Source organism: Perissodus microlepis, chromosome 15 (assembly GCF_051167445.1).
Source record: "Perissodus microlepis isolate ML-2025 ecotype Zambia chromosome 15, ASM5116744v1, whole genome shotgun sequence".
Taxonomy (NCBI): Eukaryota; Metazoa; Chordata; class Actinopteri; order Cichliformes; family Cichlidae; genus Perissodus; species Perissodus microlepis.
Window position 1 is genome coordinate 27,997,413 of NC_140475.1, and position 17,235 is coordinate 28,014,647.

The 17,235-nt window shown below is 38.3% G+C and overlaps 1 protein-coding gene across 1 annotated transcript; it reads left to right on the forward strand.

Annotated features, from left to right (window-relative positions):
* The first annotated feature begins 10,383 nt into the window (after positions 1-10,383).
* On the forward strand, positions 10,384-15,868 carry srp9 (signal recognition particle 9). The gene is made up of 3 exons (XM_084953319.1): positions 10,384-10,579; positions 10,725-10,793; positions 15,167-15,868. The coding sequence occupies exons 1-3, from the start codon at positions 10,508-10,510 to the stop codon at positions 15,284-15,286; spliced, it is 261 nt and encodes an 86-aa protein (XP_084809445.1). The 5' UTR covers positions 10,384-10,507; the 3' UTR covers positions 15,287-15,868.
* Positions 15,869-17,235: the final 1,367 nt, after the last annotated feature.

The following is a 17,235-nucleotide window of genomic DNA, read 5'->3' on the forward strand; positions in this document are numbered from 1 at the left end:
CTACATGAACTGAAGAAAAAAAAAATTAAAAATACAAAAAAAAAAATAAAGAATACAGCTTTCATGCATGATGTATCTAAACAAGGCCAGTGCTAGACCTTGACACTTTGGTGGTAACATTACAGTGTGGCTGCTCATGCAGGAGGCATTTCAGGAACCTCAAGGCTTGTGCAACAATGTTACACCGAATCGTGGAAAATAAGGCCACAAGAAATGCATTGTACATCATGACCCCCAGAAAGAGTAAAGTAACACAGAATTCATTTTCACTCCCACTAGGGCTGCACGATTAATCGTTAGAAAATCGCGATCTCGATTCATACTTATGTGCGATCTCATTTCCAAATGACAACGATTAAAAAAAAAAAGGAAAAAAAAAAAAGACGACGATTGTACCGCATTTTGATCCGGGACGTAATCTGCATGAAAACAAGCGCTCACTCTTCCTGCTCAACAAATGACAAGGGCGGAGCCTTATACCACGTGATACAGAAGCTGTGCCGTGTGATGCTAAAATTAGCAGGGAAAAAACAACGGAGAGCACGTCAGGGATGACGAGAAAGTGACAGGAGAAAATCCGTCCCGGTCAACCACCCAAACATCAATAACGGGAACCTTATACAGCGCTTCCCTATACACGTCGAACTCCCGCAGGCACAAAGAAATTACGGAGGCTATCACTTATCACCTGACCAAAGATATGGCTCCCATCAACACTGTGCAAAACGAGGGATTTAGGAAAATGATCAACACCCTAGACAAACGCTACACAGTGCCGTCCCGCAACTATTTTTCTATTGTTGCACTACCTGCTCTATACACGCAGTGTCGAGCAACGGTGGAGACGGAATTTCAAGCAGTACAACATTTTGCAGCAACAACAAAACGTGAGACATTTGTTGTTTTTATGTTTATTTATTGTCTTTATGTGCAGTCTCAACTGTTACGAAGTTGATGTGCAGTTAATAAGTGCAATAAATATTTATACTGGAAAAGAAAATCGTGATCTCAATTCTTAAGCCAAAAAAAATCGTGATTCTCATTTTATGCAAAATCGTGCAGCCCTAACTCCCACACTCAGCTCTATATGAGGCTGAAATTTTGTTCATGTGGACACTCACTACGGATGATGGTTCTTCACAAGAAGTGGCATATGTTTTGGATCATTTCTCTGACTAAAGCGATAATCTAGACCCACTTTTGCTCCTGACTGCTTGAGGTTCTCTTTTAAAATCTTCACATATCCTTCTTTATTCATATTTCCTTCTAGATGAGATTCCCAGTTCCAAACGCACTGAAGCGGCCCCACAGCATAATAGTCCCACCACCGTGTTTCACTGTGGGGATGGTATAGTTGGGTTGTAAGTTACTCCCTTCTCCAAACATAAGCAGTGTTTTTATTGCCAAATGAATGAGACAAAACTAGAGCCCATTTTCATCTGATTCTACCATTAGTAATAGTAATTTCTAGTCACTTCAGATGCTCACCTTGGAGTTGAGAAACATTTAACTTGAGACTCATCAGCGATTATTTTGCTGTCACTGAATATCACTGACTTCCTGTGGTCACCACATCACAGCATTACTAACAGAATTCATTCAACTTTTTCCTCTATGGGGTTAAAAGATTTCTTACCATCTGTTGCTATGTTGTACATCATTCAACATTCCCCCTTTTTTTTTTCCTTACACAAAAGCCCACGTTGTTATGTCACCACCAAACACCACAGTGTGGGATGGGTCTTACCTCCACATTAAACAAGCACTGACACATGTTTGTGTCAAAAGAGACACCATCAAGCACAACCTGCTTGTCAAAAAGTGTTTTGCCATAAGTGGAGTAAAGTTGAAAGGATGTAAATACAATTTGCACAATAGATATCTGAAAATAATTTGGACAAAAACAGACCTCCATAGAATAAGCAGCCGTTCAAAGTATCTGCAAGAATAGGCTTTCCCTTCAGAAGATATCATGTTTTAATGGAAAACAGAGACTTCATCCACGCTACATAACAGCCACACATGGTAAGCTATGATGGTTTTGTCAGGTGGTACATCCAACCTGCTGCACGAACACTGTCAAACCCGTGTCCTCCCGAGTTCATGACACATGTCAGAACTGCACTATGTGTTTAAGCAGCTATCATATGTCTTCGCCATTTGCCACCAGACTCGCTCAGGCTGGGTGTCTATGGAGCTAGCGTTTATTTACCAGCCATTCTCTGTGTGCTTCTCTGCGCGTGTGTGACAATCATGATGTGGCATCAAATAAATGCAACCCCATCAGCAGCACCGCTGAAAGATAATCCTCTCTCATGCAGAGTGGGAGTAGCAGCAGCAGGAGGAATAAACGAGCGCCATTCCAAACCCATGCACGTCCACAAATGCAGCACAAATTCAGATTCAACTGAACGCGCCTGCTGGCGTTAATAAAACCTGACCACAAACACCCTCTAATAAGGCGAACACGGCACTGCAAGCAGGCGCGTACCGGTTACTCGATACAAGCCGTTATGGAAGAAAAGTTGGCGTTATTTTGTAGTTTTCATTGTTTCATCTCCCCCGAAAAAAAAACACTCACTCCTCTCACATTATTTCAGAATGAAGACAGGGGCTTCTTACCTCATGGTGAAAGTGGTGTCAGGCCAAATATGTCACAGAGTCTTTTGAATAACGACGACGGCTGAGTTGCTGTGTAGTTTTCACCAAAGTTCGCTGCTCGGTTAAACGATACAAGCGACCTAAGATGAATGGGGACTCCCGACGACGGCGTGACAAGATGTTTCACAGTTTGCGGGCTATCCGATAAAAGTACAAAAAAGGAAAATAAAAAAGAAAATGGTGGCTTAAAAAGAAACAGTCGACTCCTACATGTTCTAGAGCATCGCCGCTCCGCTGCTGGCACTGAGTCACTGGGAACTAAAGCGGAGAATCGCAGCGTTTCTCGGCTGTTTCTGACGCACTCAGCTCTATGTGATGCGGCGCTGTGCCGCTCGGATACCGGTCTGCTGCCGCTGGCTGCTGGCCGCAACATGTGCTGCGTTTAAGGACCCGCTGTAAGCTCCTACTCTGAAGTTTCTCGGGAATAAATATGCCCCCTTCCCTAAAACAAAACAAACAAAAAATGAATTTTACCAGCGGCAGGTGTGTCTACAGAAAAGTATTGCCTTTCGCTAACTACCTTTCGTCTTGAAACTCCTTCAGGCACTTATTGGGGCAGTTTTTCTAAACGAACTTTGATTTAAATGGTTACATCATGGACAAAAAATCGGCATGTCTAGCATCAGCACGTATGTAATAAAACTGTTTAAAATGTTTGCCCCAAAATAACGTTTTAATAACCTTTCTTCACTTGCAAGTTATGTGTTCTACCACCAACTTTGCTGTCGTCGAAACCTCTAATGCATTTCAATCTAGGACTAGTCCAGGTTTCTTCATGTATTGTACCTTTTATAAAATGAAGCTTATTTTGGAAAAACACAACAGAAGGCTAATTTAGTTCGAAACATAACTCAGGCAACAGCACCCGGCTTGCTGCTTTTTTTTCATGCGAGCCGGCATAAGTTTGTTATGTCGCACTGTACCTGAATGCAGCAATTTACGCAGCTTGTCAGACGTCGCACGTACAGGTTGCCCTTGACAACTGAGGTGGATAACTTTTTCAGTGTTTCTGCGTTGACTGGTTCCTGTAAGGTGTTGGTTATGTCTTTAATAACACTCCGTTGTTTATCTTAATTTACACACTTCTGGACTTATAGACAATAGTTCAAATGGATTTGATTATGATTTACACACATTCACAACATTTTACTCATACCCTTGATAACTAACATGTAAGTCTTAATTATGTAATTATGTTAGTCAGTCTAACTGAAAACAGTAGGAAAGTAAGCAAGCAACAACCATTATACATTTATTTCCCAACTTTTTTTCTTCTTATTGTTTGTTTTGCTTTGTCAGTCTTTACTCTCAGGTGGGGGTAGAGCAACTGTCTCCTGGGGAAAAACTAAAAAACTCCCAGCTGGCAAACCCCCCCCACACACACACACACACTCCCACAGCTGCTTTATAGATCATGTAATGACTCTGAGATTTTTCCAAACACAGAGTCACTGTGGCACTCTCGTTCCCCACAGTCAGGTTGGATGATGAAAGTCGGCATTGTCAGGTTTCTACAATTGTTCTTCTTCAATAGAGTTCAGGTCAGTAACTGGGCTACTCTAGGACATCCGTAGAGTTGTCCTAAGCCACTCCTGTGTTGTCATTGTCATGTTGGAAAGTGAACCTTCAAGTAATTGTAAGGTTCTGAATCCTCAGTGAAAACCTGTTCCACATGTGGAACATGTTTTCACTGAGGATGTCTCTGTACTTTTTTACTTTCAGCTTTCCCTAAACCCTAATTAGTCTCCAGTCCCTTCTGCTGAAAAATAGCCAGACACCATGATGCCACCATGCTTCATTGTAGGGATGATATTGAGTAGGTCATAAGCTCTGCCTGGTTTCCTTCAGACATAATATTTAGAACTGAGGCCACAAAGTTTAATCAAACCACAGAATCATGTTTGGTCACAGTCTTTTTTTTTTTACATCTTGCTGCATTTTGTATAAGTTCATAGTCAAGTTTTTGTTTTTGTTTTTAAACTAAAGCTATTCTGTTATACCTGTATGCAAAAAATACAGTGCACCCAAAATATTTAATTTTTCAACAATACTGATCAATCTAATAAACTTAAACCTACACCATCCTCCCTATTCTGGTATTTTAAAGAGTACTTAGCAGAAATATTAAACAACCTAACTAATAGGGTTGCAAACTCCCCGCAAAAAAAAAATAGGGAACCACCCCCCACCTCGTGATGCTTAATCAACGTAATCAACTTTATTTTAATGCACGTGTAAGGAAAATAAAATGCACAGAAATCTATTATTTTTCTACAATAATTAAATAGATTCAGCATCTTTTTTCAACAGAATTGCAGACTGCACAAATGGTACCTTCCCAAAGGAAAAAGTACTATTGCTTATTAGGGTATATTAGACTTAATAGTTACTATATACAGTAATGGACTTCTATACATTTTACATCAGATTAAAACTTTGAGTGTAAGATTCAGATAATTATTTATTAAAAGCTAGACATTTTAAATGAGAATAAGAAAGATAAGTATTTCTTAGTACCCCCCTTTTCCCTGTTAATGCCCTACCTGCCCCCCTGGCTAAACTTTGCTAGATCCGCCCCTGCACAGTTACCAGCCGTCAGCTAGGTAGAAAAGGATCCTGGTGTAGAAACTAATATTAAATAAATTCTAACAACAGCTTATCAAGCTTAAACGTGCTGCTGTTGTTCAGCCGCTGGTTTCCTCTTTCTGGTGCAAAGTGGGCCAAAAACAAACAAGAGAGACGGGAGTCGCGACAGAAAAGCCGATCAGCTGATCATTGATCAGGTTCATGATTGAAGTAGCAGCAGGAGAGGGAGGGAGAGAATGAGGGGCAGTCGCTCCATGTATCCGTTGTTATGCTTAACGTGGGAATGCTTTACAAACATTCCGAGATGAACTTACACACTTGCTTTACTTCTCTCTGGGATAAATTTCTCGGAGATGAAATGCCAGTTTGGTAGCAAGGCTACAAATGCTCAACCAGACAGAGGTCTTGCACGCCACAGCCGCTCTATCGCATGAGGCATACTGCTCCGACGTGCTAAGGAGCAGTTTTGCAACGCCATGTCGCAAGTTTTGTGAAGTGCTTTCACTGTACTTACATGTTTCCATCACTAAATTTCAGGGTTGTGCATTATACATTTCACTGCATACATTTATTTCACAGCTGGAATTATATTGCTTATTAGTCATAAAGCCTAGATCAACGGAGAGCTCCAGTGATAGTTATCCATGTGGTCTTCTTCTTCTGTCCTTTAGTCAAAGTGATCATTAGGTCCTTGGTCATCTCTCTCACTATAACCCCCCCCCCCCCCCTGCTCAGTTTAGCAGGGTGACCAGCTCTCGGAAGGGTGCTTGTTGGGCTTGTTTTTTGCTCTCATATATATAATCAACTGTGAAACCTTCTATAGAGAGCTGTGTGTCTTTCCAGATTGCATCCAATCAATTGAGTTTAGCACAGGTGGACTCTAATCAAGGTGTAGAAACATCTCAGCAATGATCAAGAGAAATGTGTCGCACATGATCTAATTAACAAGTGTTTTTGCCAAAGACTATGTAAATGTGATATTTCGGGGGAGGGATCTGAATGCTTTCTGAACACACTGTAAAATGAAAGCTGGAAACATTCAGACTTTAGTGTGATTCAGTGGTTCTCAAGCTTTTAACAGGCTTTGTCTCATAAAGAATCCCTCCCTACTCTGATGGGAATTTTTATTAATGTCTTTGACTGAGAAAATACATTTGAGGATTTTACTTTCAAGTACACACACACACACACAAAAACAACTTGTAGTCCTCCCCACAAAGACAAACGGGTGTCAGAAACACAGACAGCTGATGTTCTGCCACAGGTGGTGTCTGACACAAACTGTGTGATTTACTGCTGGTCACTCTCTCTACTGCGGGTGTGTGTTTATGTGTGAGTGGACTGATGTGAGAGTTCATGCTGGTGTGGTAAAAACGCTGACTGCTGATCCCTGACGATTATTAATGTGCAAGTCAGCGAGACGCAAAATTGTCATCCTGTTGTCACCATTACAGATCCGCAGCCACAGCGAGTGTTTCTATTTTAACTGGTTGTTTGAATTTCAGCCATATGTGTGTGGGATATATCACATGTCCATCATCAAGTGAAGTCCTGTAAGCTACTGACACACAAAAGGGCTAAAAGAAGCTTATCAGAGGTGAGGCTGAATCAGTTAGTCCACAAAACTGAAAGGACTATTTCTTTATGTATTTGAAGGAGATCCTCCTCCTCCCTGAATTGTATAAGTGCACAAACCACTCCTGTGTGTCGTTGTGGTTTTAAACTAGCCGAAGGGAAAGACCTGACTCTATAGTTCTTGTAGACTGGAAGTGGAAGGTGGCAAATCCCAAAACATAACAGATTACACATTCTATTATCCTCTTCTAGGACATCTAACAGCTTCCTAGAAATATCATTATCAAACTGTATATAGTGGAAAGGACAAACAGACTTTTACCACAACATTAGAGGCAGCTATAGTTTGCAATGTTGCCTCTGAGATGCAGGTTCTTCGTGCTAAAAGCCTGTGTTTTGTCAGTCTGTTCATGAAGGGTCTTGTCACTGTGTTCTTCTGTGAGGATGGAGTCCCCGTGGGTGCGTACGTGTCGAAACACTAGCACCATCCATCCTAAAATCCGGAATCAATACAAGTCATCCACTCGAGTGACTGAGCTGTGACTGACTCACCGATGATGAATGAACCGTCAGCACAACGCCCACTCCTCACCAGCTCTGTTATTGTGACATCTAACACAATGAAGCAGTAAATGTCATTAGATCTGAGGCAAATGAAGCGTACTCTCACTGCAAACTGCTCAAAGGCAAAAGGGCACCGTCCAAATCCTGATGCAAGCAGCCTGATCTGAACTCAGTTTTGTTGCATCAGTTTTCTTCTGCGCTCATTAGGTCTCTAAAGTTTACCCCAGACTAATATGCCAGTGAACTCTGTCTGCCATCTAGTGTGGAGACCATGAAATGATCTCCACAACATTACCAACATTCTGCCAGTGTTAAAAACATCTTTGTATTTGGGTACTGTAATTCTTTTCCACACTTACTTCACTAAAATATTTTTCTAGTACCTTAGGTGCATTGGTACTTATTAGTCCTAATCCTCTGAGCTCTAAGACAGGGGCGGGGAACTCCAGGCCTCAAGGGCCAGTGTCTTGCAGGTTTTAGATGTGTCCTTTATCCAATATAGCTGATTTAAATGCCCAAATTACCTCTTCAACATGTCTTGAAGTTCTCCAGAGGCCTCATAATGAACTAATCATTTAAATCAGGCGTGTTGACCCACGGTGATATCTAAAACCTCCAGGACACTGGCCCTTGAGGCCTGGAGTTCCCCACCCCTGCTTTAAGACATTAAGTCATAAATGGAACCCTAAGTTTTTAGGAAAAACGTGAGAAGATTTAGATGTGTTTCAGTTAAAATTATTATTTTCTCTGCTTCCTGGTTGTGAAGACTTGAGAGAACAATTTCATAAAAACAAAAATTACATACTGTGATAGCCCTGGGTAAGAATTGGGGTTTCTTCGACCTCAGAGGATTCACAGTGACTGTTAAGGTTGTTTTTTTGTGTTAATTTGCAAACCATTATTTTGTCATTCTTGGTCCATTTGCTACTTTGACTTTATTTATTGTGTGTTTAGTTCCTTCGGGGTTTCCATATATGTTGCTTCCTATATCCTTTGCCCTCCTCTGTTTTCTTTTATCTGTCATCTTGTCAGTCTTTGTCTCAGTGCAGTTGTCTCTTTTTTCCTGTTTGTTTCTCTGGGCATCAGTTTAGTTTCCTGAGTTTTGTTTTTTTATTTTGTTTTGGTTTTTTTTTTTTTTGTTGCTCTGCTTCAATTACAAGATATTTTTCCTGCTGCTATGCTTTTTTTTCTTAACCAGTTAGGTTAAGAAAAAAACCTAACTAGTTCTTTGCGACTAATCTTAACAAATTAGTGGCAAAGACCCAGAGATTCTATTTCATGTAGTTGGGTTCACTTCACACCCCAACTCTTTGACATTTACGTGATAATAGTGTGAAGGTGCAACCCTCTTTTTATGTGTTATGTGTAATGTGTAAATCAAAACAGAGTGCAGTCATGTGTAAATAATTTAGAAACTCTACTTAACTGATAAAAAGGAGTAGTGTTACATTAGTACTCGTTTTTTGTTCCTGTCCTTTGTGTTTGTAATTAATATGTATCACTCTGGATGAAATTGCTCACTTCTTTAAAACTTTGTGTTGTGATTTTCTCTTTTAATTTAACAGCCACATTTAAAATGATCACATATGTTTAAAATATAATAATAATTTCTCATTTTCAACATATAATATTTTTTACTTTAGATTTACATGTTATAGCATGTCCTCATTTTTTTTCATTTCTTACTATTATTGTTATTTGTATTATTATTACTTAAGTACTTTACTTTGCTGTCGTTCAATATTCTAAATACTTGGGGTGTATGATTTTAAATTTTGATATGCATATTTTGTTATTTTAGTCGTCTTTAACCACAACCACTTGGAGGCGACATAAAGGCATTCCCACGCTTTACAGCACAGTAACATTTCCGGGTCTGGGCCTGTGTACAATTTCAAAACAAAAGCAAAACAAACCATCCCGACTGCTCAGAAAAACGAGAGGCAATATTTACGTTACTGAACTAGTGTATGACATTCCATAAAGTGTACAGTGTCTTAAATAAATAGACAAATAAATAAACAAATTAAAAACTGTTCTATATGACTCTGCGTAACTGCTTACTTTTGCTTTGTTGAATTCGAAATATCTATTTACTTTGTCATGTGTTATGTTATTACTTAAGTTTTCAAAAATTTAAGTGTATGCTGATTTTATTTGATTGCATTTAATGAAATTTCAGGTTTGTGCCTTATCAACAAACGTGTTTGCCTCGTATTGCCTTTTATACCATTCTGCTTATTTAAGCTATTTGTTATGTGTTTGCTTTTAACTTAATCTTTTTAAACCACTGTTTAAAAAAGGCTCATTGAGGAAGTATGTTATATCAATTTATTCATATTGCATTTCAGGTCAGCCTATATCATGTGGTCGTATCTTGATGAAACATTAATTTTGAAAGCTTAAATTAAATGTAAATGTTTTAAAACTTTGTAATATTTCATTGCTGGTGCTGTTTTTAAATATATAATCATATCTTTCTGACTAAACTCACCCCAAGACACAAGAGTTAGATGATTTCTATTAGTCTACATTATTTTATTTTTTTCTCTGCTCCATTAGTGACATTGATTTCCCTCAGTGTTGGATTTTTCTTTTCTATGGCCTGTGTTCACAGCACATAATTTTTTTTGAAGGCCCTTATTTATTCAGAGGGAATTTTGCCACCTTCAGATGAATGAAATGACACACTCAAACAAACATACAGAGACACCCGCCCCCCCCCCAAAAAAAAAAAGAAAAAGAAAGAAAACAAGCAAGCAAACAAACAAAAATGCCAGGTCCCAATCAGAGTTTCAGGCCTAAAAGATCAAAGGTCTAATCAGGTCTAGGATTTTTATCAAGTCAGTGTTTCAGTTCGTTGTCTCTTTTAATAGCTTGTAAGGGAGCACTGCTCGATTTACGGTACTCTTAACTTTTTTTTTGTGATTTTTCAGTAAGTTCAAGTCTTGTGCTTTTATTTTGAATGTGCACACCGGATATGGGTTCGGCGCCGTGGTCTCTTCGGTCTGATTGGTTGTACTCACCTTGCCGCTGATGTGGTGTTCCGAAGTTAGCAAACGCGAACATCCGATTCAAACTTGTTTTCTGCTTTTGTTAGTATTGTAGCTTTGTGAAAACAATGCCTTACTATCAGACGTGGGAGGAGTTCGCCCGTGCAGCAGAAAAACTGTATCTGACAGACCCAATGAAGGTAATAACGCTTTATTTAATAAGTACCATACCGGATAGCCTGTTAGCTAGATGGCACGTTAGCGACGTGACTGTGCTGACTGTTGGTTCGATATTTTTTCATGTTAAATTCTGAACATTTTTGTTATGTTATTTTTTTTTTTCAGGTCAGAGTGGTTCTAAAATACAGACACTGCGACGGAAACCTGTGCATTAAAGTGACTGACAATGCTGTGGTAAGTACATCTAGAAAAAAACGTGGAATTGTTTGTACCAGCCAGTGAAATATGATAGGCTATCTTGAGAAACCTCTTAAAACTTGTTTTTTGGACGAGCAGCCAGAAACTTCTTTCTTTGTTTTCTGAGTCTGCTGGTACTAGTTTGTGTGGGGCTAAATCGTAGCGTGTAGCGGAGTAACACAAGCAGGCTAGCAGCTGCGAGTTTTTTTTTTCTCTTTAATAAAGCTCCTGTAATATTTTACGTTTTGTTGTGTAATAAAGTGTGAGCAGTGGGAGGGGGATACACCATTTTAGCTGTTTTTCTTCTTCCTGTGTTGTGCTGGATTTTTCCGTGTTCATTTTATGGTAGAAATATTAGGCTTACTTGACAGTGATACCCAATGTCTAATGGCCGGGCTGCATTATATTCCAGATATCCGAAATTTTTCACTTCTATGATTTTTTTTGGAAGGTTGGCGGGTAAACTCATCTTTAGAGAAGACTACAGATCTATAATATTGGCATCTAGCCCTATATTCACAAACTTTCCTAATACTTAGAGTAGACCCCATTGTCAAAATGCTAAGAAAGTTCTTAGATTTAATTTCGTTTTAAAATCATTTATCCATAAATTCATATAAAATCAGGGTAAAGAGGCTTAAATGGTTCTTAGGCACAGGAGAAAATGACAGTATGTAGATTATCATGCCACTTTGCCCACTTTTTTGTTAAGTGAGGTAATGGCATATGATTAATTCAGTCTCAAATCATTGTGAGCCTTCTGCTCAACATCTCCATCTAGCATGTTTGTGCACTTTGAAATTTGAGGCAATGTTTGAACATGAACATCTCAAACTATTAAAGATATATATATATATATATATATATATATATATATATATATATATATATATATATATATTATTTTTTTTTTTTTAAGTGCATTGGTTATAAAAATATAAAAAATGAATAAATTAAGCACTTAAAGTGCCATATTTTAGCACACACTAATAATACAAATATCACATGGCAAAAGCCACTGAGCAACAGCTTGTGAGTGGTGTCTAGCTGTATTTCACAATAATACAAAATAAAACACGTAGAATACTTTTTAACTTGTAATTTCCTGATCCCTGCTTGCCGGTAGGAGTTTTAAATGTAATCTTAATTACAAGACTTCTTCAGGGTGATAAGTCTCAAAGTGGTAGGTAGAATTGATCTTGAAATCTAATTATAGCAAAACAATTAAAAGTTACGAAAAATGGCTTAGTAAGTTATTCCACATAAGTAGTCTTGCAAAGCCAAGTTGCCATGTCGACATGGCATGACTTGCAGTCTGATGTATAAGTATAACCCAGCCCTAATCTTAATGCCACAACTGCCACAGGCATTCGATATACTGACTGCATGAATGAACTAGAGATGGCATGATACCACTTTTTTTATGTCCGATACAGATACCGATATCATAAATTTGGATATCTGCCGATACCGATATGAATCCGATATAGTGAGTTTTTTAATCAATAAAACTGTTTTTTTAATATATTGCTGCATTTTGTACAAGTTCATACTCAAGTTTAGATAACCAACAACACTAAAGCTATTCTGTTATACCTGTATGTAAAAAATACACTGCACCCAAAATATTTCATAATTCAGCAATACTGAACAATCTAATAAACTTAAACCTACTCCATCCTTCCTATTCTGGTATTTTAAAGAGTACTTAGCAGAAATATTAAGCAACCTAACTATCGTAATAGGGTTGCAAACTCCCAGCAAAAAAAAAAAATAGGGAACCACCCCCCACCCTCCACCTCATGATGCTTAATCGATGTAATCAACTTTAATTTGATGCAGTGTGGGGAAAAAATGCACAGAAATAAAAAAAAATTCTTGGATAAAAAATTTTCAAGAATAATTAAGATTCAACATCTTTCTTCAACAGAATTGCAGACTGCACAGATGGTACAGAAGTAGTATAGCTTACTAGGGTATATTAGACTTAACAGTTACTATATACAGTAATGGACTTATATTTTACATAAGATTAAAACTTTGGGTGTAAGATTCAGATAATTATTTATTAAAAGCTAGACATTTTAAATGAGAATAAGAAAGAAAAGTATGTCTTTGTGCCCCCTTTTCCCTGTTCATGCCCTATCAGCCCCCCTGGCTAAACTTTGCTAGATCCGCCCCTGCACAGTTACCAGCCGTCAGCTGCATAGAAAAGGATCCTGGTGTAGAAAGTAATATTAAATAAATTCTAACAACAGCTTATCAAGGTTAAACGTGCTGCTGTTGTTCAGCCGCTGGTTTCCTCTTTCTGGCGCGAAGTGGGCCAAAAACAAACAAGAGAGACAGACTCGCAACAGAAAAGCCGATCAGCTGATCGTTAATCAGTTTCATGATTGAAGTAGGAGCAAGAAGAGGCAGTCGCTCCATATATCGGTTGTTAAGCTTAACGTGGGAATGCTTTACAAACATTCAGAGATGAACTTACACACTTGCTTTACTTCTCTCTGGGATAACTTCATCGGAGATGAAATGCTGGTTTGGTAGCAAGGCTGCAAATACACACAGCCGCTCTATCACGTGATGCACACTGCTCCGATGTGCTACGGTTATGAGCGGAGTTAAGCCGTGTCGCAAGTTTTGTGAGGTGCTTTTTTTGATATTTAATGGATCGGATTACATTTTTTATTTCTCTCCGATATCCGATCCAGTAATTTACGTCAGTATCGGACCGATACCAATACGTAATATCGGATCGGTCCATCTCTAGAATGAACGCTGCAAAAGTTTGTGTGTGTGCGCATAGATAGATAGATAGCATAATCTGAAATATGAGACTGCTTCTTGACCATGCTGCTTACAACGTGGGTCTTGAAAAATGAAGGATATGCATATATTTAACAAAATAATGATCTCAGTTATAAGTACTTCTCAATGTGAAGATTTTTATTTATGTATTTATTTTGTATTATTATTAATGTGTGCTCATATATGGTACTTTACAGGACTGCTTATAGTTTTCAACTAGCCAGTACTGGCATTTGTTTTTATATATTTCAGTCACAAATTACAGGTGCTGATTCAGCTCTGTGTAAAGAAAAACAAGTGAAAATTTCAGGCTTTTATCTTTTTGAGATAAAGTTTTGAGAGAGCCATATGACTTGAAAGTGGCTAGACAAGCCTTTACTTGGGCCATGAAATTTGTATCAAAATTGGAATGACCCTTTGTAAATCATTGCATACAGTTTGTATAAAGTAATTAATGGATCTTTGGAATGGAATTAATATCTTATCTATACATAACACTATCTATACATAACACTATTTATACCAATTCCATGTGCAATAACTCAACTGTATATACATAACACTATTTATTACATATTACTTACGGCTTGTATATTGTACATTTTATATATATATATGTTTTTCCCTATGTTAATACTGTCCATATGTACATAGCGCTGCAGAACTGTACCCCCCCCCCCCCCAGCATGTTTACACTGAGTAGGAGATGCTCTGTATCTCATTGTACAACTGTATAGTGACAATAAAGGCATTCTATTCTATTCTATTCTATTTAATTTTTGGGTTGTGATACATGGTGAAGACTGCTTTGAGTCTAGTATTATTCATATGAGAATATAAGTGGGGCTGTGTGGTAACCAACACCTCAAGCACAGCCGTGTCATAGTGCGTGTTGTTTGGTTGATGTTTTCTAGAGATGCACCGGTTGACCAGCCAGGGACCTGAATTGGTTGTTTTCACTGTAACTTTACAGCAAAAAGGTCCCTGGTTTGAATCCTGGCTAGGTTCATTCTCTGTGGAGATTGCATGTTCTCCCTGTGTCTGTGTGGGTCTTCCCTGGGTACTTGGTGCTGGCTTAATTAGTTGTGGTGGTGTGGTGTTCCTGGATGTTGCTGCGCTCTCTTAAGGTTCACATCTCATGGTTGTAAACCCAACCCCAGCTCCAATGTGTTGGAATATTGTTGTTGAGCAAGGGTCTTGCTCAAGTGGAGAGCTGTGGTGCTGCTACAAAGCATAACAATGACTTCTGTGACCAGTTACAGTCTAAGAAATTGAAGTTTGGATTTCATCCATGAGATAAGAAGATGCTGATTGTGTTCTTGTCACATAATTATAGTAAGATTTATTTTAAAAAGGCATTGAGTGTAGAACCGTGTACACATGCCAAAATAATGTAACTCTGTATCAAGCAATTATTGATTTACAAAAAGGTGTGCACCACCAAAAGAAAGCAACAATGTAACTCTATCATTTAGGTGACTCCTTAATCACTGCTATGAAACAGTAAAAACCTGTAGTTTTCATGCTGTAACTGCCTTCATTTGGTGTCTTCTCCATCTTTACAGTGTTTACAATACAAGACAGACCAGGCCCAGGACGTGAAGAAGATTGAAAAGCTCCATGGGAAGCTGATGAGACTCATGGTGTCCAAGGAGACACACAGTGGTGCCATGGAGACAGACTAAAATGCTCTTGAAGAGCTAAAGTTTTGGAGCTCTCGGACTGAGTTCAGAGGACATGGTGGTGCTGCTGAGAGAACAGAAACATCAGAGTGGGACGAGTCTGTAAAACGTGAATGTGGGGAGCTGGATCTGGCTGCTTACACTGGTTTAATGCTGCCAGAGAAGCTATAGATATATACTGTATATATTTTCAGGATTTTTTTTTTTTTTAAGTTTCACTGTCCACCTTTCCTTTACAGGTATTATCACATCCCTAATGGTGTAAGTTAAATGTAAGATCCGTGTAGGGGTGGGACAACATTAGCTGCTGTGTAAGCAGCTTTGGCACCTTGAATTCTTTAAAGACATTTCCATAAATTTTTAGTTTTGAAGGGGAAGAAAAAGATGGGCAATGAAGATAACTTGTCTTTTTTTTTTTCATCTTTCTAGCTATGTCAGATTCAGTTTAAGCCCAGTTTACTTTGATTTTTCTCCCCCCTCATTGTGCCACATGAATGAAGCAGAGCTTTCTGATTTCCCAGCAAGGGTGTGGAGAAAACCCAGTGTTTCCACACTGACATGTTCAATAAATGGTTGTTTACCCCAGTCAGCAATATATCTCTTTTATTCATCTCGTTATGGATTATATTGTGTTCAACAGTCATATGTCAACGTTATTATGCCAGACAGCTTATATGACATTGGGTTTGAATTAATGAGATAACACGTCCTTTATTTAGCCCAAGCAGTTAAAATAACTCAAATACAACAAAATCAAAAAGTACAGTTATGTAGCTCAGTCATAATACATGACCAAACAAATCTCAGTCAAAGTAAATAAACATATAATATAAATGCTGATTTAGAAAAACAAAACAAATTTAAGCAATATTATCTAGCAAAGCAAACGGAATTAAAAAGGGCTTACTAATTTAAACGATCACCTGTGTGTCGGTCTTCCTATTGTTCATGTACTCAGGTACTCTTACGGCCTTCTGTGTATTTCAGTAAAGCTGAAAAAGTTATGTTTGTTTTAATTAATCAAGTTTTTCCCAGGAAAAAAAAACCCTTCGTCAATTATGTAACTTTTTTATTCTTTGTCCAATTGTTTTTGAAGTTCTTGTTTTTACTTTTTCATTCATAGTGAGCAATATGAAAAAGGTATTACAGAAGCAAAAATACAAATTTCTATTTGTGTCATATTTAAAGCTGGAGTGAGTGTTTAATGCAGGCACACAAACGCAAGGATGACTTCAAAGTGAGCCTTTAATTGCTGAAATTACCAGTACATTCACAAAATCCAAACAATAGAAATAAGGAGCCTGGGGGCAAGTCCAAAGACAATAAGCAAAGCTGCACATGAAGAAAAACAGGAATATACAAACCTCTTGTTGAAAGACAAAATAGAGACAATGATATATGAAAATATGTTGGTTTCTAAAATTATAGTTTTGTGAAATGGAAAGATGGAGCAGCTGGAAAGATGTCGTGGATATGCTGAACCTTCTTCCTTGTACAGACCCCGGATCTGAGGTAGGATGGCAGCTGCAGAATGGTCCCAAACATGATGTGCTCTCCCCCATGAGTGGCACTGGGGATGAGGTTGTTGGAGAATGCTCCTAATGTAACAGTGGATGGTGTCCTGGGGATCTTTTTCCAGATCTGGATTAGCGTGTCACTGAGCTCCTTGAGCTCTCTAAGGTGCAAATGTCCAACAGCCTAAGCCACCAATAAATCAGTCATGCGGGATGACGTTCTCCACATAAAAAACAGACTACATGTGATTGATGTGTTTTGTTCCTTCATAGATCAACTTTGATCTGTAAATCGTGAATTGATTGTAATTTATTTTTCAGTATCTCTGTACCTATTGTTCTTTTCTTTGCTGGCTCCCTGCTGTTGAGTTGTCTTCTTGTAAATATTCAGGAATATTCATTCATTTTTCAGTTGTAGTCAAATTGCCTTTTTTTCTA

Bases quoted from the DNA above. Each gene is read 5' to 3' on its own strand.
- srp9 (XM_084953319.1), top strand. From the start codon at position 10,508: ATGCCTTACTATCAGACGTGGGAGGAGTTCGCCCGTGCAGCAGAAAAA. The intron at 10,580-10,724 runs GTAATAACGCTT...TTTTTTTTTCAG, and splicing joins ATCTGACAGACCCAATGAAG to GTCAGAGTGGTTCTAAAATA. The intron at 10,794-15,166 runs GTAAGTACATCT...CCATCTTTACAG, and splicing joins AAGTGACTGACAATGCTGTG to TGTTTACAATACAAGACAGA.